Consider the following 25,820-nt stretch of genomic DNA (forward strand, 5'->3'; position numbering starts at 1 on the left):
CGTGGATTTGTCATTTCTGAACATGTCCCAATGGGTTATAAGCAGGCATGTCAAACTCAGGGTACCCCGAGGGCCACATGAGTAACAAGAGGTTGTTGCGAGGGCCGCACACAGCAGCTAATGTCACACACGTATTTTAACAGCAGTCATGAAAACAAGATATGAAGTAGTAATATGTAACAGCAACATATATTTGCAGTGCGCAACAGCAACTAATATATTTAACAAAAATACAGCAATTAAAAACTAAACATTTATCTATCATTTTTTTCAATCTTTTTTAGTGTTTTGTCCTGAGGCCTGACACCTCTTTGTGCTAACAATTGTTGGTATATCAGGCTGAAATGACAACGCAGTGCCTACTTTGATCAAAGATGATAAGTGGTGATCAGTCAGCCTTGTTCTCTGAGAAGATTTTGTTAGTTTCATAAAAGAAAATTATCTGTTTACATATACACCCTTCATCTGCCCCCAGTTTCATGTCCCCTCCATCTCTGCCCCCAGTTTCATGTCCCCTCCATCTCTGCCCCCAGATTCATGTCCCCTCCATCTCTGCCCCCAGATTCATGTCCCCTCCATCTCTGCCCCCAGACTCATGTCCCTCCCATCTCTTTCCCCCAGATTCATATCCCCCCATCTCTGCCCCCATATTCATGTCCCCCCCATCTCTGCCCCCATATTCATGTCCCTCCTCCATCTCTGCCCCCAGATTCATGTCCTCTCCATCTCTGCCCCCGGATTCATGTCCCCTCCATCTCTGCCCCCAGATTCATGTTCCCACATCTCTGCCCCCAGATTCATGTCCCCTCCATCTCTGCCCCCAGATTCATGTCTCCACAGCTCTGCCCCCAGATTCATGTCCCTCCATCTCTGCCCCAGATTCATGTCCCCTCCATCTCTGCCCCCAGATTCATGTCCCTCCATGTCTGCCCCCAGATTCATGTCCTCTCCATCTCTGCCCCCAGTGTCATGCCATCCCCTCCTTCATCTGCCCCCATTTTCACGTTCCACCTGTATGTGTACACACATTAAACTTATCTTCTCCGATGACTCCAAGTCCTCGCTCCCCCGCCGCACTCTCTCTCTCGCTAACAGTTGTAGACGCGATGTGACGTCATCACGTCACATCACGTCTACACAGCAGCGTGTAGCAGCGTGAGTTTTGCACCTCTGCGGCCCGCACAAAAGTCTCAAACTTTGTCTCTAAAGTTTAGAGACAAAGTTTGAGACTTTTGTGCGGGCTGCAGATATGCCTGTAAAGGGCCGCATACGGCCCGCGGGCCGCATGTTTGACATGCCTGGTTATAAGCATAGTACACAAAGTAGTGGTTAATTTTGTGACACTGAAGAAAAACACTTGGTAGGAAAACAAAGACAAGATGTGATAGGTTCACATCTGCACTGGGTTCCCTGTCATCTGGGATTGCTGGGTGACCCAAACGATGGAAAGTCCGAGCGCCAAATCAGTGATTATCTGTTTTTACACTGAAACTGGCAGAGAGAAAGTCTTACATACAGGACTTTACTATCTGGTGATTTCTGGCAGTTTCTGCAGCAGAGTCTACAATGGAGACTCTAGCCCAGATATGAACTTAGCTTTATTAACGTGTACTAAATATAGTTGACATCATTGTCCCAGCTGACAATATTGTAGTTTTTGTTACAACAGAAGTGCACAAATTCTGAATTGCTATTTTATAGTATTTTAGGAAACAATAACAAATTCCCTGGTAGGCCCCGTTCACACGGAGCATAGCACCGCGCATTTTAATCCTGATTTTGACGCGGGAGGCTGTCGCGGCTTCCCGCTCCGGAGTAGGCCCAAATGAATGGGCCTAGCTCGGAGGGTGCTGCCGCAAGGTGGATGCCGCGGCTGGATCAGCTGCGGAATCCGCCAGAAGAAAGGGCAGCTCACTTCTTTTTTCCGCTAGTGGGAACAAGCCGCTAGTGGAAAAAAGAACCTTAGCGGTCTGCATAGACCTCTATTGTGAGGCGGCAGATTTTGAGGAGGATTCAGCTCCAAAATACGCCCCCTCTTGACCCGTGTGAATGAGCCCTAAGATGGTAGCAATAGTTAGGCAAAGGGAAAGATCATCATAGGGGGAAAGAAAAAATTTAGTGATGGATGTGATAATGGGGATGAATCAACGTTAATGGAATAAAATATCATAAAAAATATCATCAGTACTACAGCAGTAATAGTAATATTGACCCTGACAACGGTTTGGAAATACATGTATTTGGCAAATTTCCATTGGATGCCATTGATTTGAGCAAGGTTCACCAAAGCGTTAAGCAAAAATGTTGGCATAAAACGGAAATGAAGAGACGGAACAATTTATCAGTCAAGCACTAAAGAAGGTCAAAAAGAGAATAATTATTTCTAGAAAGAGAGAACATAGAGGGATAACAGCAAAAAAATCTAACAAGAAAGATTTAGTCACCTGTTTAACTGGTGGGGTACTATCCCCACTACTTCCCACAGACACTATTTCGTCCAGCTGATGCCGCTCAGTATTCCCATAGCCATCATACTGCACCACACATGTCCCTGTTTCTCTATCAATGGATTTTACTGTGGCAGGATAGACACATCCATCTTCTGACCAAACAGCACTACAAGGGTCTCCCACCTTCCACTAAAAATCAAGACAGAGATGGAAGTAAAGAAACAGCATAAAATGACATACAGATTTATGCTATGATATATTGGTAAATTCCTTGTCAAATTACATGTTCTACCAAGTTTCTAAGTGAAAAAATGAATCATAAAATGTAGGATGTGCAAACATTTGCCATTTATCACCATTAATTCTTCCATTGTCCACACAATATTTTCAGCGGTACTGGCAGCCATACAACACTACATAATAACACAACTACAACCAGGCTTAATAGTTTCTAAGGGTGCATTCACACGGAGGAAAATGGCACTGAATTTGGTGTGGAATCCGCATCAGATTCAGCGCTGAAAAAAAAGCCTCCCATTGACTTCAATAGAACCCATTGAAGTCAATGGGAGGCTTTTTTTTCAGCGCAGAATCTGACTTGGATACCTCTCCAAATTCAGCGCCATTTTCCTCTGTATGAATGCACCCTTATATGTGTTTTTCTTGAACTGTTTCTCTTTTTCTCTCGAAAAGTACTTTATACTCATTGTAGCTAGGCAGTTTAATGTTTGCTTCATTTCATGTTACAATCACAATCCAATGTGTTATCTAAGAGAGATGTCACAGATGTCAGGGAGGCAAGTCTGTCTGAAGAATTGGAAAGCTAGAGGACTCAACAGTACTCTTCCATAGTCTTCTACTGTTGGGGGGTGTTCCTCAATGGCCAGTGATAACATGTAAGGTCCACCTTTCTGACAGTGGAAGGATGTTGGTACAGCCTCTCTGCCGTGAAACAGTTTTTTTTGCATGGACACATAGTCAAACATGCAGGACTTTGTGTCTGTGAAAAAAAAGCAGTTTAATGGCGAAGAGGCAGCATAAGGACACCTGCGGTTTGTTTTAAAAACCCATTGAAATGAATGGGTTTTTAAACTGACCATATGCAAGCTCTCCCCCTATTTGTTTTTTTGTGCAATTTTGGCGGAATCAGGGCGGGTGGACTGATTGTGTGAACGACCCCTTAGTCAATGGTTGTCAGTTCAAAAAAACATATTGTTTGTGTCAGTTTGTAATGAGTTTGTGTCAGGTTTGGACCTATTAGTTTTCTTTTTTTCTTCCCCTTCTTCATTCTGAGCATGCTCAGAGGGAAAAATGGATTGCTAAACGGACACAAAATGATTGATATCAGTCTGTAATCAGTTTATAATCCGTTTTAGGGAGCCTGCACACGGAGTTACGCTCCGCTCATTCTGTACGTAAAACTCGTTCAGAATGAGCGTGTAAAAACCAGATCCCATTGATTTCTATGGGTGCCGTCATACGCGCGCTCCCCATTGAAATTAATGGGAGGCTTTTTTAGCTATTGCTTTCAATGTGATACGCGCATATCACATTGAAAGCAATAGAGAAAAAAGCCTCCCATTGATTTCAATGGGTAGCGCACGTATGCCGGCACCCATAGAAATCAATGGGATCTGGTTTTTACGCGCTGATTCTGAACGAGTTTTACGTACAGAATGAGCGGAGCGTAACTCCGTGTGCAGGCTCCCTAAAACGGATTATAAACTGATTACAGACTGATATCAATCATATAGTCCTCAATGTTAAAAAAAAAAAAAAAAAAAGTTTTGGTTGCTATCCATCTGAAATCCTTATTTTTAGTATGGAGACAAAGTTCTGCAAGCTCTTTTCTCTCTGCACAAAATAGCGGAAACCATTAAAAAGCGAAATAGCCATAGACTATAATGGGGTCCGTGTGGTTTCCGCCTGGTTTCTGCACGAAACATGTGGAGACAAAAATGCTACAAGAGTGAAAAGGTCTGCAGGTTTCCTTAGGTAACCGCTTTTTAATGAGTATAGGTTTCCGTTCGGGGGGTCCCCAAGTAGACTCCCCGAATGCAGGTAATAAAATAGTGAGAAAAAAAAAAAAGCTTTAAAAAAATATGATAAAAAAATTAAAAGTTCTAAATCACTACTTTCCCTAGATTACATATACAGTCCTATGAAAAAGTTTGGGCACCCCTATTAATCTTAATCATTTTTAGTTCTAAATATTTTGGTGTTTGCAACAGCCATTTCAGTTTGATATACAGTCCTATGAAAAAGTTTGGGCACCCCTATTAATCTTAATCATTTTTAGTTCTAAATATTTTGGTGTTTGCAACAGCCATTTCAGTTTGATATATCTAATAACTGATGGACACAGTAATATTTCAGGATTGAAATGAGGTTTATTGTACTAACAGAAAATGCGCAATATGCATTAAACCAAAATTTGACCGGTGCAAAAGTATGGGCACCCTTATCATTTTATTGATTTGAATACTCCTAACTACTTTTTACTGACTTACTGAAGCACAAAATTGGTTTTGTAACCTCACTGAGCTTTGAACTTCATAGCCAGGTGTATCCAATCATGAGAAAAGGTATTTAAGGTGGCCAATTGCAAGTTGTTCTACTATTTGAATCTCCTCTGAAGAGTGGCATCATGGGCTACTCAAAACAACTCTCAAATGATCTGAAAACAAAGATTGTTCAACATAGTTGTTCAGCGGAAGGATACAAAAAGCTGTCTCAAGAGATTTAACCTGTCAGTTTCCACTGTGAGGAACATAGTAAGGAAATGGAAGACCACAGGGACAGTTCTTGTTAAGCCCAGAAGTGGCAGGCCAAGAAAATTATCAGAAAGGCAGAGAAGAAGAATGGTGAGAACAGTCAAGGACAATCCACAGACCACCTCCAAAGAGCTGCAGCATCATCTTGCTGCAGATGGTGTCACTGTGCATCGGTCAACTATACAGCGCACTTTGCACAAATAGAAGCTGTATGGGAGAGTGATGAGAAAGAAGCCGTTTCTGCACGTACGCCACAAATAGAGTTGCCTGAGGTATGAAAAAGCACATTTGGACAAGGCAGCTTCATTTTGGAAACAAAAATTGAGTTGTTTGGTTATAAAAAAAAGGCGTTATGCATGGCGTCCAAAAAGAAACAGCATTCCAAGAAAAACACATGCTACCCACTGTAAAATTTGGTGGAGGTTCCATCATGCTTTGGGGCTGTGTGGCCAATGCCGGCATCAGGAATCTTGTTAAAGTTGAGGGTCGCATGGATTCCACTCAGTATCAGCAGATTCTTGAGAATAATGTTCAAGAATCAGTGACGAAGTTGAAGTTACGCCGGGGATGGATATTTCAGCAAGACAATGATCCAAAACACCGCTCCAAATCCTCAGGCATTCATGCAGAGGAACAATTACAATGTTCTGGAATGGCCATCCCAGTCCCCAGACCTGAATATCATTGAACATCTGTGGGATGATTTGAAGCGGGCTGTCCATGCTCGGCGACCATCTAACTTAACTGAACTTGAATTGTTTGTCCAAAATACCTTTATCCAGGATCCAGGAACTGATTAAAAGCTACAGGAAGCGACTAGAGGCTGTTATCTTTGCAAAAGGAGGATGTACTAAATATTAATGTCACTTTTCTGTTGAGGTGCCCATACTTTTGCACCGGTCAAATTTTGGTTTAATGCATATTGCGCATTTTCTGTTAGTACAATAAACCTCATTTCAATCCTGAAATATTACTGTGTCCATCAGTTATTAGATATATCAAACTGAAATGGCTGTTGCAAATACCAAAATATTTAGAACTAAAAATGATTAAGATTAATAGGGGTGCCCAAACTTTTTCATAGGACTGTAAAAGTAGAAAATTACTGTGAAACACATACACATTATGGCGGATTCACATCAGCGTCCAATCTCTGTTTTGCAGGTTTCCGTTTCCTGCCCGAGAAACTGGACAGGAGACACTAACCCGTAGGCAGTTTTCAAATCCATTCATTTGAATGGGTTTGAAAAGTGAGCGCCCGTGAGCATCTTCTGCTCTCCGCAGTGAAACAGTTTTTTTTTTTAACCGGACACAAAGTCGGACATGCAAGACTTTGTGTCCGGTTAAAAAAAACAAAAACGGTTTCGCCGCAGAGAGCAGAAGATGCTCACGGGCACTCACCAGTGGACACTGAATCCCGGGGTCCATCTCCTGTTGGCAGAAGACGGCAAAACCTCAAAACAGAGATCTGGCGCTGGTGTGAACCCGCCCTTAGGTATCCCTGTGTCTGAAAATGCTCGGTCTACTGAATATAGGGTATCTGCAGTGCTGCAGTATTCCTCGGAAAGGGGTTAACATTATTATTATTATTATTGTTTATTTATATAGCACCATTAATTCCTTGGTACTTTACATTTGGGGGTTACATACAATACACAGAATATACAGTAGATATAATACTAACAATGACTGACTGGCACAGTGGGGTAGAGGGCCTTGCCTGCGAGGGCTTACAATCTATGAGGGAAGGGGGTAGAGACAGAAGGAGAGGGGGGGGGAGACAGTACAGATGGTAGTGCGGTGATTGTGTTTTTGGAGGTTATAGGCCTTCCTGAATAGGTGAGTCTTCAGGGCCTTCTTGAATCCTGTGATTGTGGGGGTCAGTCTTATGTGTCGTGGTAAGGAGTTCCAGAGTATGGGGGATGCACGGGAGAAATCTTGGAGGCGGTTGTGTGAGGAGTGGATGAGAGCAGAGCGGAGTAGGAGGTCATTGGAGGATCTGAGGTTACGTGTGGGCAGGTAGCGTGAGATTACTTCAGAGATATATGGAGGGGACAGGTTGTGGACAGGTTGAGATTCACTGCAATTTTTTCCCACAATGTTTATTTAGCTGCATCTCGCTGTTGCGCCTAATCCTTAAAGAAGACCTTTCACCATCTGGGGCACATGCGGTTTAATACACCGCTAGACAGCCAACAGTGCGCTGAATTCAGCGCACTATTGGCTTTCACGTTCTGTGCTGGTACTGTAGATCTTCATAGTCAGAAGAGCGTTCTGACAGTCAGTCAGGAACGCCCTTCCTCACGGTAGCGTCTATAGCACTGTGCTCTGAGAGGGGTCGTTGCTTGCCAGCGATGACGCTGAGCACCTATAGCGCTCTCACAGTACAGCACTATAGATGCTACTGTGAGGAAGGGCGTTCCGGACTGACTGTCAGAAACGCCCTTCTGACAGTGAAGAGCTACGGTACCAGCACCGATAGCTCTTCACCGGGGGCACAGAATGGGAAAGCCAAAAGTGCGCTGAATTCATTGCACTGTCAGCTCTCTAGTAGTGTATTAAACCACATGTGCCCCAGGTGGTGAGAGCTCCTCTTTAACATCTCAATATACTGTACACCACACTATAAGGAAAAGGCTTAACACAGCGTCCCACAGCAAAAAAGCGCTGCAGGAAAACCCCCGGCGCTGACACATCAGTTTTTCCTGCAGCGCTTTTTGCAGAAGCTCCACAGAGGTTTCCTCTGAGGACTTTCTGCTTCCTTTATATCTATAGGGACACTGTCAGTGTTTCTGTAGGTATAAATGACATGCTGCAATTTCCAAAAACTGCAACAGTTACCTACACACTCATACATATACATATTAAAGGGGATGTCCAGGCTTAATTATTTTTATGGCGTATCCTCAGGGTAGGCCATAAATACCTGATCGCTAGGGGGCTGATACGCGGCCCCATCAGCTTAAGGAACCACTTCTGGCACTCGTTTTGTACACAATACAGGACTGGGAGCAGAAAGCTTCATCCACTGTTTAGTTGCCTGGCAGATTCACTGCAGCTCAGCTCCCACTGACTTCAATAAGTGCCGAGATGCAGAGAAGGTGTCGGCTGATATACAGTGGACAGAGCTTTCTGCTTCTGGCCCCGTATTGTGTACAGGACTGGTGCCAGAAGTGGCTCCATACAGCTGATCGGTCTGAGGGCTGGGTGTCGGCCCCCTACAGATCAGGCATTTATAGCCTATCCTGACTATAAGGGTGCATGCACACTACGTAACGCCGGGCGTGTATGAGAGCCGTACACGCCGGCGTTACAGCAGGGCTGCCGAACACTTCCCATTCACTTCAATGGGAGCGCTCGTAAACGCCGCTGTTACGAGCGCTCCCATTGAAGTGAATGGGAAGTGTTCGGCAGTCTGCTGTAATGCCGGCGTGTACGGCTCTCATACACGCCCGGCGTTACGTAGTGTGCATGCACCCTAAACCATAGAAAATTATGCCTGACAACCCCTTTAATTTCCCCCCCCAAATGCCCCACACTTTAGAGGTTGTCCAGCAGAATTTATTTTTTTTGTTTATAATTAGTCCGGGGAGGTGAAAAACAAAGTACACATAAAAAAACCCACACTCATCTGTTCGCAGTGCCCCGGGCCTGCAATTCTGCTGGTAGTTACATGCCGGACTGGACCGCACTGGGAGACACTGGGACAGGCAGACTTCCCCCTGCACACTCCGATCGGCAGTGTGCTTAAAAAAATAGAAAGTGTTCTTAAGGGCTCGTTCACATCTGCACCCGGGGTCTCCGCTTTCAGGTTTCCGTTTCCTGCCCGAAACTGGGGAGGAGACGGAGACCTGCAGGCATTTTTCAAACCCATTCAAATGAAATGTGCGTCTGTAAGCGCCTGTGAGCGTTTTGTGCTCACCGCGGCAAAACGTTTTGTTTTTTTTTAACCAGACACAGAGTCGGACATGCAGGACTTTGTGTCTGGTTTAAAGAAAAAACGGTTTCGCCGCAGAGAGCATAAAACGCTCACCGGTGCTGACAGCCGGACTCGGACCGACAGGTTTCCGTCTTCTGCATGCAGAAAACGGAAACCTCAGAACAGAGACCAGACGCTGGTGTGAACCCAGCGTTAGCTGTGTTTTGCTCAGTAAGGCCTAATCCTTAGTGGCCCCTGCACACAGTATTATCCCCCAGAGTGGCCCCTGCACACAGTATTATGCACCATAGTAGCCCCAGCACACAGTATTATCCCCAATAGTGGCCCCTGCACACAGTATTATGTCCCATAGTGGCCCCTCCACACAGTATTATGTCCCATAGTGGCCCCTGCACACAGCATTATGTCCATTAGTGGCCCCTGCACACAGTACTATGTCCCATAGTGGCCCCTCCACACAGTATTATGTCCCATAGTGGCCCCTGCACACAGTATTATGTCCCATAGTGGCCCCTGCACACAGTATTATCCCCCATAGTGGACCCTGTACACAGTATAATGCCCCATAGTGGCCCCAGTACACAGTATTATCCCCCATAGTGGCCCCTGCACACAGTATTATGTCCATTAGTGGCCCCTGCACACAGTATTATCCCCAATAGTGGCCCCTGCACACAGTATTATCCCCAATAGTGGCCCCTGCACACAGTATTATCCCCAATAGTGGCCCCTGCACACAGCATTATGTCCATTAGTGGCCCCTGCACACAGTATTATGTCCCATAGTGGCCCCTCCACACAGTATTATGTCCCATAGTGGCCCCTGCACACAGTATTATCCCCCATAGTGGACCCTGTACACAGTATAATGCCCCATAGTGGCCCCAGTACACAGTATTATCCCCATAGTGGCCCCTGCACACAGTATTATGTCCATTAGTGGCCCCTGCACACAGTATTATCCCCAATAGTGGCCCCTGCACACAGTATTATCCCCAATAGTGGCCCCTGCACACAGTATTATCCCCAATAGTGGCCCCTGCACACAGCATTATGTCCATTAGTGGCCCCTGCACACAGTATTATGTCCCATAGTGGCCCCTGCACACAGTATTATGTCCCATAGTGGCCCCTGCACACAGTATTATCCCCAATAGTGGCCCCTGCACACAGTATTATCCCCAATAGTGGCCCCTGCACACAGCATTATGTCCATTAGTGGCCCCTGCACACAGTATTATGTCCCATAGTGGCCCCTGCACATCGTATTATGTCCCATAGTGGCCCGTGCACACAGTATTATGTCCCATAGTGGCCCCTGCACACAGCAATATGTCCCCATAGTGGCCCCTCCTCACAGTATTATCCCCAATAGTGGCCCCTGCACACAGTATTATCCCCCATAGTGGCCCCTGCACACAGCATTATGTCCCCATAGTGGCCCCTGCACACAGTATTTTCCCCATAGTGGCCCCAGTACACAGTATTATCCCCCATAGTGGCCCCTGCACACAGTATTATGTCCCTCAGTGGCCCCTGCACACAGTATTATGCCGGATAGTGGCCCCTGCACACAGTATTATCCCCCATAGTGGCCCCTGCACACAGTATTATACCCCATAGTGGCCCCTGCACACAGTATTATCCTCCATAGTGGCCCCTGCACACTGTATTATGCCCCACAGTGGACTTTCCGAAAAGGGAAGATGTGAACCGGGCCTAATACATATAACATACATTTACACACATACATTCATATACATACACACACACACACACCAATCTACAAACATACAGGACTCACACAGTATATCAGACACTTTACACAAATATACACACTTTAAATATACATATTTTACCCAAAAAATGTACTTACATTTGGCTGGGTGCACTGGGTATGGAGGCTCATGTGCAGCTCCTGTCCTTCCTGTCAATGGTGAGAGCTCTTCATTTACAGCAGCCGGCAGACTTCCCCCTGCACACTCCGATCTGTGTGGGGGAGGGGCAGCACAGCTCCTGCTACATGACGGCAGGGTACAGTGCAGGGAGCAGACACACACTCGCAGTGATTGGTACAGGGGCCCATTTTGGCACGGTCAGGAGCCCGATCGGGCCCCTGAAGATCCTGATCGGGCCCCTGACAAGTGCATTCAGATAAAACTAATAGTCAGGCTCGGGGGCCCACCGGGGAATTCCCCGGTTCCCCGGCAGGCCAGTCCGACCCTGGCTACAGATGCTAAACAATCTGGAACTCTGGCCAGCAGGAAGGTAATGTCTGGTCCAGAGATGTATATTTGGGTGTCATCGGCATAGCAGTGGTATTGAAGACCATGAGATTCTATGAGTTGGCCTAGGCCAAGGGTGTAGATGGAGAACAGGAGGGGTCCTAGGACGGAGCCTTGGGGGACACCTACAGAGAGAGGACGAGGTGAGGAGGTGGCGTGCGAGGGGGGGACGCTGAATGTGCGGTCGGTGAGGTATGAGGAGATCCAGGAAAGGACCAGGTCTGAGATACCAAGGGATGAGAGAATTTCTAACAGGAGGGAGTGGTCAACTGTGTCAAAGGCAGAGGAGAGGTCAAGGAGGAGGAGGACAGAGTAATGGCGCTTGGCTTTGGCAGTTAGAAGGTCATTAATGACTTTTGTTAGGGCAGTTTCAGTGGAGTGCCGGGGTCTGAAGCCTGACTGAAGTCTGTCAAAGAGCAGGTTGGACGAGAGATAGGAGGATAGTTCTGAGTGGACGTGTTGCTCAAGCAGTTTTGAGGTGTACGGAAGGAGTGAGATGGGATGATAGTTGGCTGGTGAGGACGGGTCGAGGGACGGTTTCTTAAGTATAAGAGTGACAGTGGCATGTTTGAAGACTGAGGGGAAGCATCCATTGGTTAGGGATAGGTTGAAGAGAAGAGTTAGGGCCGGAGTAATGACTTCAGTGAGTTTGGGGATGAGATGTGACTGGATCGGGTCAAGCGCACAGGAGGGTAGGTGGGATTTGGAGATTCGGGAGGAGAGTTTTTCATCAGTGATGGTGGAGAAACAGGTCAAGGATGAGAAGCAGCAAGTAGTTGGGTAGAGGGGTTGTCGAGGGAGTAGGGTGAGACTGTCTCTGATGGTGTCAATTTTAGTTCTGAAGTAAGAGGCAAAGTCGTCAGCTGAGATAAGTGATGTCGGAGGGGGGGGCAGGAGGAGGGAGTTGAAGGTGGAGAATAACTGTTTGGGGTTGCGAGAGAGTGCAGATATGAGTGTGGTGAAGTAGACCAGCGTTGCGGAGGTGAGTGCGGTCTTAAATGTGAGAACTGCCTCTTTGTAACTGAGGAAGTCTTCCTGGGAGTGGCTTTTCTTCCAGAGGCGTTTTGCAACCCGCGAGGCACGTCTCAGTATTTTAGTCAGGTCGGTGTGCCAGGGTTGTCTATTGATCGGTCGGGCTCTGGTGTATGTGTAGGGGGCCACAGAGTCCAGGGCTGAGGTAATGGTGGTATTGTAGAAGGCAGCAGTGGCATCTGTGTCCTGGAGTGAGGATATGTCAGCGAGTGGTAGGAGATAGTCTGAGAGGGTGCAGGTGTCAAGGCGGTTGAGGTTCCTGCGGGGGCGTGTTGGTTTAGAGGTTGGGGTTTCTATTGGAGAGGAGAGGGCAGAGAATGTCAGCAGGTTGTGGTCAGAGAGGGTGGATGGAGAGTTGGAGAGGCTGCATATGGAGCAGAGGCCGGTGAATATGAGGTCTAGTCTGCCCCCTTTTATGTAGGTGGGAGAGGAGGACCATTGGGAGAGACCAAAGGAGTCTGGAAACAGGGGGTGGTCTGTGTTAATGAGGATATTGAAATCACTCAAGATGATAGTGGGGGTGTCTGTGGATAGGAAGTGTGTGAGCCAGGTTGTGAAGTGGTCAAAGAAGGCAGTGGTAGGTCCTGGCGGTCGATATATAACGGCCAGTTGGAGGGTGAGTAGATACGGACACAGTGCACTTCAAAGGAGGGGGGTGAGGGCAGGTATAGCTTGGATAGGGGCGAATGAGCACTTGTCTGACAGAAGGACGCCTACACCTCCACCAGGTTTGTTGTTGGGGCGGGGAGTATGCGAGAATTGCAGACCTCCATAGGAGAGGGCGGCGGGGGAGGCATTATCTGAGGGTGTCAGCCATGTTTCTGTGAGACCAAGAAATGTGAGTTCATTAAGAATGAAGAGGTCGTGGATGTAGTCTAGTTTATTACGTATGGAGCGAGCATTCTAAAGTGCACCAGAGAGGGGAGGGGTAGGAGCGGGTGAGATTGGCTTGAGATTTCGGGGGTTCCGTGCGTTAATGCCAGGTGCGGGGGAAAGGCCAACAGTGGGGAATTGCTGGGGAGGTCCAGGATTGGGAGATATGTCACCAGAAGTAAGGGGGAGCAGGGAGAGGGACAGCAGGTGTAGGTAGGAGAGGGTGTGTGGGGGGTTGTATGTGTCTGGGGCGGAAAGGATGCAGGTTTGTGAGGAGCTGTGCAGAGAAAGTTATGTGGTGGGGTAGGAGAGAGGGCGAGATGAGGATTTCGTTACTGACAAGGTTGGTTTGGGGTGGAAGAGTGGTAATAGGAGCACTGCAGATACCCTATATTCAGCCAGGCTGAATTTCAAGTGGGGAAAAAAAAAAAAAACAGTCCTCAAGCTCAGGGAAGGGGCAGTCAGACAAACAAAACACCACCTCCCCTTTCCCAGCACACAGCAACTACTGCACCCAAAAATTCCGTCCATTTTAATTTTTGAAATTTTCCAGTAGCTGCAGCATTCCCCCCCCCCCCCTCGGCTTATACTCAAGTCAATAAGTTTTCCCAGTTTTTTGTGGTAAAATTAGGGTCCTCAGCTTATGCTCGAGTATATACGGTATATTAAAGATTCAAATCACCCCCCCTTTCCCTAGAACACAAATACAAATACTTAAATACTGTGAAACACATACACTTTAGGTATCCCTGTGTCAGAAATATACAAATCTATAAAAATATTTTTCCCGTATGGTAAACGCCATAGTGGAAAAAAAAAACTAAAGTGCCAAACCGTGGTTTTTTTTCACTTTAGCCTCTGACAAAAATGTGAATAAAAAGTGATCACAGCAATAGACATCTCCCAAAATGGTATAACTATAAAGTACACCTGGCTTTGCAAAAAAAAAAAAAAAAAAAAAAAGCCCTATGTATCCCCAAACACAGAAGTACAAAAAAGTTACGGGTGTAAGAATATGGCAACTTTTAGAAAAAAATTTTTTTTTTACACAGTTTTAGATTTTTGTTAAGGGGTTAAAATGCATATAAAACCATATAATCTGGTATCTCTGGATTTGTACCAAAACATAGAATACAGAGGAAAGGTCACTTTGGCTGCAGAGTGAAAACGAAGCCTGTAAGAAAGTTGCACAAATGCACTTTTTCTTCAAATCCACCCCACTCTTGATTTTTTTTCCAGCTTCCCAGTACAATGTACAGAATAATAAATGGTAGCATTATGAAGAACAATTTGTCCCACAAACATTATGACTTTATATAGCTATGAGAATGGAAAAATAATAAATTTATGGGGTTTGAAAATCGAAAAAATTCCTCTGGTGGGAAGGGGTTAAACTCCTTTCATCCAGGTGCTTGTCTGGCTTTCATTATTTGTGGTGCACAGATTTATAAGGACCTGTAACTTGATACTGGATAACTGCTTGTCTACTGATTCTGATTCTGGCTCTGATGTGACCTCTAGGAACTGACCCTTGCTTGATACCGGAAAAATGTTTGTCTCCTGATTTTGACTTCGATGTGACCAATAGGAGCTGACCCTAGGCTTGATACTGGAAAACCGTTTGTCTCCTGATTTTGGATCTGACGTTTTCTCATAAACTGACTACCGGCCTAGATGTTCACTCTCCTGATTTATCCTCCTGATTCTGATCTGACTTGTAAGTTTTTTTTGAGTTCTGGTTTGGCTTCTAAATGTGAAACGTTTATTTTCTGTATGTTTTTTGTGGAGTCTAAATCCAGCACAAGTCCATCTGGCTTCACGTCTGGAGCTGGTAAAGGCAATTAGGTTTCTGGGACCTATTTCTCAGCACTGTATAGGATTTAAAAAGCTAGTAACTCTTTATTATCAGCCAGATCCTGATATTTTCTGATATTTTCTCCAGGGACTCAACAATAACACGTTTTCTAATCCCACACAACTCCTTCAATGACTTTTTAGACAGTAGAAATAATATGCAATATCAAAATATCTTGTTTGTTTCTTTCAGGAGGTTGTCCAGGATCAGAAAAAAAACAAAACATCCTTATCCAGCAACACTGCCACACTAGACATCCAGACAGTGCCACAGATTGTGTCTGCTATTGCCGCTCATTCTCAGTTAAAGACATAGTCTGAGCAAAAAAATCTTTTTTAAAAAAACTTTGGTTAGTGCTATTAATGGGTTAATAAGTGCACCCAAATACCTTTAGCAGTGTTTTTTTGGTGATTTCTGTGGGAGCTCCTGGCATTCTATTTATTTACATGGTGTAGCTTCCTGTTTGTTTATCCTACAACTACCATACTGCATTGCTTTTCACTCAGAGCTAACATATGCTACATCTCACTCTCACTCCCTGCCCCTCCCTCACACCCCCTCCCTGTTTCCCTAGTTAGCCCACCCACTCCAGCCAAACCCCCACACTCCATCATACTTACCTGTCTTCCTGACTAAATATTATGGAAGATCCCTTCCTTCTGTGCAGCCGGCTCCTTCTCCTCTTGATGTCTGCCAGCGCCTGTGCAATAGAGTCAGAGTGCCAGCATGTGTGTGTGGTCATCAGCCTTGCTAGATCTATCATCATTTACTCTAGTTTTCTGGCATAAATGATGGCTGCCAGAGGATGAGCCCATTTCATGTCAAGATCAGCATGGGAAACTGGCTTTAATAGCTATGTCCCTTGGTCATCCCTCACTATCCCTATAGAATTCACAATCTAAATTTCATCAGTATGTCTTAGAAGTATTACAGGAAACACAAAACATGCAAAATACATTCAGATGTTGCCCTTTATCAGACTGTAACCCAGGACCGCAGTGTTGAGTCATAGGGCATCTATCATCGAGGAAACTAATAGAACATGTAATTTGACAAAAAATCCCAACATTTTTGCAAAAGACTCTATTTCTGTAATTTATGAAAGGAAATTGTATAAAAATCATTAACAGATATACAAATGTAGATTATTCATTGAGTGTTTGTTATGGTAATATATTACTTGTGGTACTCACTTTGGATACAAGAGAACGAGAAGTAGGCTGCGTGGCACTGTGGGTGAGGGGTGGGGGAGGCTGTGCTTTCTTCTTTTTGCTCCACTTCTCCCCCTCATCTTTTGGGTGATCCCTGTGACCATCTCTTTCCCACTCTGATTCTCTAAGTGGCTCTCGTTGACAATCTTTTTGGGTATCACTAGGTCCTGTGGCTCCTTCCTGTCTCCGGTTTTTATCACTGCACCTAAGCATATCCTGGAGGGTAGGGAATGAAACTGTTAAAGAAATATTCATATTGTGTTAACCATATGTGCACTGCATTTTATGAAATATATGTCATAAAAATGTATTGTTCTATAGATATTAGCTCACCAATTTTACATTGTCATTGCTGTGTTATGAAGAGTTGTCCCTAGAGATGGCTGATTTTATCATCCAGAATTGGTTGGTATGTATAGTATGTGCAGATTGGGGTTCCTCTATCTCTCCTGCCCATAGTTTTTTTTGGGGGGAAGGGTGCATATTGATTGCACAAACACATTGAATCTATCTTTCTTATACTAGATCATGGAACTAGATAAGAGTTTAGAAGCTGCACTCTCTGGCAATACTCAGAAACCACATTGTTTTCTTAGTATTGCTGATGTGACGCTGTTACATTAGCTCCTTGTCTGCCTTTCACAGAGAATGAGCACTGCTACCTATTTGTCACATTGTCTCTGGATACTCATCCACCCACAGTATAGTGAAATTCTAACACTGCAGATATGTCTCATTTAAAAGGTTTTTCCCACCTCATCCATGTATCCCTTATACACAGTGCAGGGGATGCAATGCAGATCATTAAAGGCCCAACTGCTGGGACTTGCACTGATCACGAGAACCTTTCTGAATGGAGCGGTGGTCAGATGGTTACACACAACGTTCCATTCATTTTAATAGGACTGTGCTTGGCTATAACCGGTTGTCCCACTTAAATGAATGGAACAGGAGCATGCCTGTCCAACCACAGCTCGTTTCAGAACAACCACACTCCTATGATCAGTGAGGGTACCAGCGGTCAAATCCCTACTGATCTGCACCTTAACCCCTATGGCCTTTCTGAGGAAACTGGGCTTGACTGTGATGACCACTTTAGGCTAAGGCTCCACATTGTGGTCAAGGTTAAGAATGACTTGAAAAGGAATGGGAAATATAAGGAAGCACTTAGATGTCTCCCTTCTCTTAAATCTGTTGCTGGCTTTGGCTCAAAAACTACAGCATAGTCTGCAACAAAAAAGTAGCTTTTCCGTAACATTTTTATTTTTGCATCTTATGCTTATAACACTATGAGCAAGATTAATGAAAGTGTATAAAACAAAACCTGCCTACAACCATCTTTCTCCGCAAGTTCTCCTTGTTGCCATTGCTCTCCTCTACCCCTTCAGCCCTGGAGAGTATCTTCCTCCATGACGAGCACCCGACACAATCCCTCTCTCCTTTATGGCGTCTTCCTGTCGGTTGCCACCCCGGGTCTCCCCTCCTACAGCGATTCCTGGGAAAGGGATCTTAACTTGCGCCCATCTCCTGCTGACTGGGCCCGCTCTTTCCTGTTCACTCACAAATTACTGCTGCCTTGTAGTGCTAACGAGAAAAATTTCAATATCTTGATCCATTGGTACCGATGCCCAGACCTCTTTCATTGGACCTTCCCCTCAGTGCCTGATACCTCTTGGCGATGTGGTTCGGCTGTGGGCTCTCTCCTCTATATTTGGGGGAAGTGTAGGGAGATCCAGGCCTTCTGGTCTTTCATGTTCTCTCTTTACACTAAAGTCAGTGGACGGGGCGTGATCCCTTCTCCTCAATTGGCTCTCCTTTCTCTTATTCCATGTTGGATATCTCAGGTGAAGGGCGACCTCCTACCTCACTTTTTCACAGCCGCCAGGACAGTTATCCTGCGCCACTGGTGCAGTTCTGTAACCCCCTCTTTGATGGAGTGGGTCCAGGAGTTTCTCCTCATTAGAAGGATGGAAGCCCTGGTTGCGGAGGATTCCCCTACCTACCATCCGAGTTCTCTAACCTATTTTCTTAACTCTCCCTGGTCCCCTTCTCCCTCTGCCCTGGTGACCTCTGCCCCTTCCTCTTGTTTCCCCCTTTGATGTCTGTGTGTTCCCCGATGTATTTCTGTCTCGCCCTTTCCTCTTTCTCCTACCCCTTTTTTGCTCTTCCCTTGCCTGTTTTAGACTTATACGTCCATTTGCACAAGCGTTGTTATGATGTTCGCACCATTGCCTGTATTCTGTACTTTGCACTTACCCTGTTTTTTTATGAAAATTTTTTATAAAAATTGATTACACCTAAAACAAAACCTGTCTTTGTTGCCTATAGTAACCAACCACAATTTTTCATGAGCATTATAAAAAATTAAATGCGTGCACTGAGCAGCTGCTGTGAGCAATAAAGACAGTTCTTTAGACACTGTTATAAATTTCCCAAATTTCCCCCTATATTTGTCATGCTGCTCAAACGGTAACAAACATCATCATTATAATTTGGAAAATTAATGAAAATTGTCTAAAAACAAAAAGACTTTGTTGCCCATACAGTGCAGCTTTTAGTTCCAAGGAGCACTTTAAAGGGGCTCCATCAGCAAAATCATGCTGATAGAGCCCCACATATGCGTGAATAGCCTTTACAAAGGCTATTCAGGCACCGCTAAAGTTATATTAAACTACAAAAAATTATGTAGAAAAACAGGGCACTCACCAGCCATCAGTAAAAATCAACAAATTTTTATTTTCATCCTTAAAACAGGAACTTGACAGCACTCACAAATGGGGGTCAGGTCAGATGGAATGAACGTGATAATGAAGTGACGACCGTTTCGTGATACACGCATCAGGCTTCCTGATGAAGCGCGTGTAGCACGAAACAGTCGTCGCTTCATTATCACGTTCATTCCATCTGACCTGACCCCCGTTTGTGAGTGCTGTCAAGTTCCTGTTTTAAGGATGAAAATAAAAATTTGTTGATTTTTACTGATGGCTGGTGAGTGCCCTGTTTTTCTACATAATTTTTTGTTGTTTGGGACTGTCAGATTTTTTCTATGACAGTGAGCACCACCTTAATGCTTTAATCATCAAACCTGAAATCCATTGAGATTATGTTACACTGCTGTTTTTGGTGTTTATTCACATACACAGAGTAGTGCTGCTGACCTTATGCGTTTTTTTTTTTTTTTTAATATTAAACTACCCCTCCCCCCCCCTGTTTTAAAGGGGCTCCATCACTAGGAAAAGTCATTTTTAACTAATCATATCCTTGCGTAGCCTTTAGTAATGCTATTCCACACTTACCTTTAGTATGTAGATTGCCTCAGTGGTTTCTGAATAACTCCTTTTTTATTCATATGCTAATGAGCTTCCAGCCAGCTCAGGAAGTTCCCAGCAGCCTCCTCTCTCCTATTATCTCCTATGTGTGTGAGGCAAACAGGAAGCTGAGTCATCATCATCAACAGCAGCAGTCTCCCATAGAAAACAACAGGAGAGGAGTGCACGATGTATCGTGCAACAGTCTAATTAGCATATGAATAAAAACGGACTGAGACCACTGAGACAATTTACATACTAAAGGAAGGTGTGGAATAGCCTTTCTAAAGCCTATGCAAGGATGTGATTAGTTAAAAATGACTTTTCCAGTGATAGAGCCCCTTTAAAATAAAACCCTAAAAAAGAATATGTTAAACTTATCTATCACGCAGGGTGGGCGGGCATTCAGGGTACGACGTCATATTCAGCCACGCCTCCTCTTCCAGCGATGTCTCCGGGTCCCGTCTTCCTCCGGCGCTCGCGAACTGCCATTGATAAAAAATGCGCGGGTGCATGTGCAGTAGCAGCAGTAATAATAGTAGCAGCATGCTACTGCGCATGCACCCGCGCCATTTTTTATCAATGGCAGTTCACAAGCGCCAGAGAAAGATGGGACCCGAAGACATCGCTGGAAGAGGAGGCGTGGCTGAAGATGACGTCGGACCCTGAATTGTCTTTAGGATAGGCATGCATGTAGGGAACCTAATTGAAAATGTAAACCTGCCAATTTCCCGACCCCTGTAGAGCTGGCACATAGAAGCAATAAAGCACAACATTCTTAAGTCAGTGAAATACAACAGGATATTCCATCATCTCAGAAGCCTCACCAAAACATAAAAAACCCAAACTGTCTAGATAATGAAAACAAATGTGAGGAACAGAGGTAAATGCACATTATCTTCCTAAACTCTGCTTCCTTACAATAGAAGAGATTCAAATTTGGGTTCAGCATGGAAATCCACCCAGGGCTCGGAGTAACATCTAGCTGACTGATCAGAAATGTATGAGCTGGCATTCTTCATTTCACTACAGAAGACTTAGCTGGAATTCTAGTTTTTAGAGTGTTCAGACAGTATTTGATAATTCAACCACAGCAGACTATAATCTAGAACCAGTATTTTTCTGACTAGGAATGAATTATGTGTAATCCCCTTAGAAAAAAAAGTTAGAAAAATATATCTGGGTGTTAGGTACCTGGAAAGACTGGACAGCCTTTTCATAGGATTTAATAAGAGCAGCATCGTCCCACTCATCAATATCTTCACTCTGAAAGACCCGAGAGAAGATATTTCAAGACACATACGTTTCTCATCTTCTCTTCATTAGCACACACATTTCTTTCCTTGTCCATCAGGGCTAATACAGTCATTTTTTAGCACACAGTCACATTCATTCTTATAACACGCAGAAATATACAGATCCATCACCAGTTCCAACTTTTGAAATCGGAATACATACAGGGGATCAGAATCCCTACTCTTAACACTAAGGACAGTCATTATTGTATAACTCGTATATCTTCCTGCTGCATTGAAAAAGGAATACAGTACAAAGGTAGGATCATTGGTTTATGTACTTCTTACAGACTCCTCATTTATAATAAAGACCATTCTTTGTCATTATATCCGTCTCACATCTTACTAATAGTTTACTAGCACAAGCAACACAAGCAGTTCCTAAACTTAGATTACCTGTGGCTGCCATATAGTAACACAGTATGGCACCATTATTTTCCTTAGAAGGGGATAACCTCTTCGTAGTACGGCAAGCAATGGAACATGCCACAATTATTTTTCTCAAAGATTCCTCCTGATGCCTCCATATACAATCGAGGGTATATAAAGAGGCTATAGATTTGTAATGGTGTCCTATTATGTTTGTGCTTAGAATGTATGAAACTCCAGCCCCACCAAATCTCATGTCCACAACCCTCACCCTAACCCACCTAACAGACCAGCGACCCCCAACAACATGACTCTTATATTAAATTCTCCTTTTCACCAACCCTTTCACAAGGTCATGTGAATAAAATCTGCTGGCAGCCGATATACTCTAGGCCTGTGATGGCGAACCTATGGCACGGGTGCCAGAGGTGGCACTCAGATCCCTCTCTGTGGCACAGATCATACTGTGTGGAGGCCACTGTGGAGCAAAATATACTGTGTGGGGGCCACTGTGGAGCAGATTGTACTGCGTGTGGTTCACTGTGAAGCAGATTGGACTGTGTGGGGGTCACTGTGGGGCAGATTGTACTGAGAGCGGGCCCTTCTCTATTTATATCACACATTATTGGTTTTATAGCAGACCTGTGGTATTATTATAGGTCATAATAACATTGCATGGTCACTATAAAACAGATCTGTGCGATTTAAGTAGTGAACATTAATTGTTCAAAATTATACCACATGCGGTACAAAATTGTTTCTATAATTGAAAGCTCTGTAAAGCCCCATTCACACGACTGTATTTTGCGAGTCCGTAATTGTCCGCACTTGTGGATCCGCACAGTATTAAGGTTAAATTGCAGTGTTGGCACTTTGCAATAATTTAGTGGTTTTGGGTTGCAGTTTGGGCACTCGGTCTCCAAAAGGTTCGCCATCACTGCTCTAAGCTTTACCATCTGATCACAGATTAATGGTTGCATTATGGCTAAATCCTAATGCTCATTTACTAATATATAGCTCAGTCTATGCTTACTGTAAAAAGAGGCGTCATGACCTGGAGGGACACTACATTATATTTCTATATCTCCTAGCTATAAATACAGAATAATGAGCCTAGCCATTAAATCAAGATCACTAAAACATGTCTTTTTGTCATTGCCATGTCTATCTAAATTAAAGAAAGCGCATATCCTGTACGTACAGTATTTCAGTGACTGGATCCACTAAGTTACACTGTGATTGCCGAGCCCTCTGTAACACTAATATGTTTTACTTGGTACATCGCTATTTATATCACTTCCCTAATATGAAATGTAGCTAGTATCTGATTTACTATTGCAGTAATAACCAAAAGCTAGACCCAGTGTAAGGAAATAAAATCTACACTTTAGTCTATTCATTGCAACAATCTTCATCTTCTGCATTAGTAGAAATGGCGTCCGATTATATTTGTGCTATATATGTATATGAAGGCTGTACCGCTGTATACGTATATAAAGGCTACATTCTATTCACTATGTCAGGAATAGTAACCAAGGGGAATTTATTTCAGTGCCCGCATTCAAGTACGTATTTCTTTTGTTTCTAATAGGAGTCATTTTGTTCATAGAATGTACTATATATTAACGAAATTCCTTTATTTAGTAGCTTTTTAGTGCCAATTACAATTGTTTTCCCATAGAAAGCCAAGCAAATAAATGAATGTATTTGCAATATTAGTATGTATGATCTCCCATAGGAAAGATGGACTCTCCAACCTCCATTTAATGTCTACATATAGTTCAATGAAACAAATGTCTTCTGTAACAAATTATTAACAGTAATCTATCACCACAAGTCAGCATGATAACCTGGCCTTGCAGATAGATAACTTAGGGTGTTTTCTTCTTGTGAATTGGAGCCTCTGTTGCCAAGATATCATTATTTTTGTCAATGTGCAAATGAGCTATTAGGAGCAACTGGGATGTTGTGGTTACTCAAAAAATGTAAGAAGCAACTCACTCATTGCTCCAAACACAGCGATATCTCGGCAACAAAAGCACTTTCACAAGAGTAATACGCTATTTGATTCAGGTAACCCAAAACTATCTAGATGAGTTAATATGTTGGGTTCTGATGAAAGACTTCCTTTAAAAGTCCAAAGAAACTGATTTATATATCCTTCAAAATGGCTGGACATTGTCCACACGAGTAGTAAAATAACAGTCTAATCATTGGCTAAAGTTTCAGTTATTATAAGAGAGACTATAACTCTGTATTACAATACAGACAGTAACATACATAGACATTTTGGGGCCCCATGATGGTGCTTAGTTTTTGCCACTAATGATAGAAAGACTGGTGTTTGCTTTAGCCCCTTTCCTTTATCCTTGGGCCATGTATGCTAATAACGCAATTTCTATGTGTATGTGTGTGTGTGGGGGGGGATAATGGCTTTAAATACAGATGTATTTGCTATAATGGGTAAATATTGGGTGCTGTTAGTTGTTTTCTCCAGCATCTGTTATACATCTAATTGAGAATTAGCTGAACCCAGTAAATTAAATGTCCATGTTTCATTATATATATATATATATATATATATATATATATATATATATATATTTTTACTGGTAAATTCATATAGCACTATAGATCTTAAGCCATTTTCACATGTGTGGGATATTTGTTCTGGGCACAAGGGAGAAGGAATCTCCTGTGCATGATGTGCCAGGGGCCTTGCACATGAAACAAGGCCAGGGTTGGTGTAGTTCAGTCTGTTTGATGCAAATGTCCAGGAGATTTTTTTTCAACTTTTTTCCCGAACCCCATAACACGACAAACTTCCATATTACCTTTTTTCTATACCGGTTAAACATTTTTCTAACATATATCATAAGGCCTATACAGGAGATAACCGCACACCAATGAATAGTTCAATAAAATACATCTTATATACCAAAATATAGATAATATCATGAAAACAATGCAGACTGCTCACGAATGAATATATATATAAATATATATATATATATATATATATATATATGTATATATATATGTGTTTAGAATTGCAGATCGTATACAGGCAGAAGTATATACTAAGCAACAGTGATGTGATTTCGGATTAATAATGGCAAGTGATCAGGATGGATACATGGATACTACTATATCTGATCCTCTGACTGGAATGGTCACTACCAAGCGGATAATATGTATCCCCCAGGGTATAACAGATTGAATACATTTCCAAGCAGAGAGTTAACCCTTCATGCTCTCCACAGCTGGCCAAATTTACATTATTTCAACCTTCCAATGAATTACTTTAGTGTCTGGCTCCTCCATGTTGTTGCTAGGCAGATAGAATACGTTTCCTTTACTCCCCAGCAATTTGTAGTATGTTCTCCTATGGAGCTAGCAGTCAGGCAGGATTGTGCACAGTACCTAGAGATGTGCTGCATGGACATGATGCATCTCTTGTACATGCCGCATGCAGCAACATGTATTACATCCCACACTCCTAAGCATGATGATGAGACATGTACATGACAGCTGATGACTGCATCCCTGCATCACACAACCACACACCTGTACATCCATGCTCACACCACGAACGCAACATGTACACGGGGCTATATGTCACCTGAGAGCTGTCCTTGTGATACACTATCTCCCTGTCACACGCTGCCATCCTCTAGTCAGTGCTTTAGACTCATCCCAGCCACCGGCACCTCATCCTTGCAATGCAGCCAGTCTACCATATGCAGGGATCTCTGGGAAATGTAGTCCTCTTGCCGCAGACGAAGATACCCTGCATCACCAGCCAGCATCATCTCCCATAACGCAATGCAATTCGCAAGCAGCCAGCTAGACAAAAGGACTGACGAGTTACAGACGTCACAGCGCCACCTAGTGCTAATTAGATATCATTACAACCCATTATTATTGGTGCCTGCTGAGTCCCAAGCTATTTGCTAATGGTGATACCATTCCGCACATGTAAGTGGCTGTTCTGCCTCAAATCCAATTCAGACAATTAGTGACTTTGGGCCAACAATATCACACTAGCAACACAAAATGAAGGATACCCTACATCAATCCAAATGAGATCAGCCTGGCTCAAGGTGGATCTGGGATTAAAGACGCCAGGCGGACACTTTTGGCTGGTGATTTTAAAGGATAAATTACTTTAGGCCACAGATCACTTATCTTAGCAACCTGTAATAGACATAATAGATATAAATCCAGCACGGTCATCTTGTAAAATATCCCCCGCTTAAAAACACAATGGGGTGCAAATCCAAAAAAATCCAGAAAACTGCAGACATGTTTCAAACTCATGCAATGGTTCTTTATGATAGCTAGCCTATACACTGCAAGGGCACACAGTTCTACCTCAGCCAGGGGCAATGCTATTCAACTCCCCCTAAGTGGCTTGCTATACTGTAC

General features: G+C 43.8%; 1 protein-coding gene across 2 annotated transcripts in view; it reads right to left on the reverse strand.

Annotated features, from left to right (window-relative positions):
• LOC142213332 (survival motor neuron protein 1-like) overlaps nt 1–25,253 on the reverse strand; it is a 51,270-nt gene extending 26,017 nt beyond the window's left edge. The window contains exons 1-4 of one of the 2 annotated variants that reach the window (XM_075281650.1): nt 25,015–25,253; nt 20,923–20,994; nt 16,403–16,636; nt 2,445–2,639 (exon numbers count right to left, since the gene is read on the reverse strand). In XM_075281650.1, coding sequence (XP_075137751.1) covers nt 2,445–2,639; nt 16,403–16,636; nt 20,923–20,994; nt 25,015–25,062 — 549 coding nt within the window. In that variant the 5' untranslated portion in view covers nt 25,063–25,253. The remainder of the gene's footprint in view (nt 1–2,444; nt 2,640–16,402; nt 16,637–20,922; nt 20,995–25,014) is intronic. The other variant, XM_075281658.1, reaches the window with a different exon arrangement.
• Nucleotides 25,254–25,820: the final 567 nt, after the last annotated feature.

Source organism: Leptodactylus fuscus, chromosome 1 (assembly GCF_031893055.1).
Source record: "Leptodactylus fuscus isolate aLepFus1 chromosome 1, aLepFus1.hap2, whole genome shotgun sequence".
NCBI classification, from domain to species: domain Eukaryota; kingdom Metazoa; phylum Chordata; class Amphibia; order Anura; family Leptodactylidae; genus Leptodactylus; species Leptodactylus fuscus.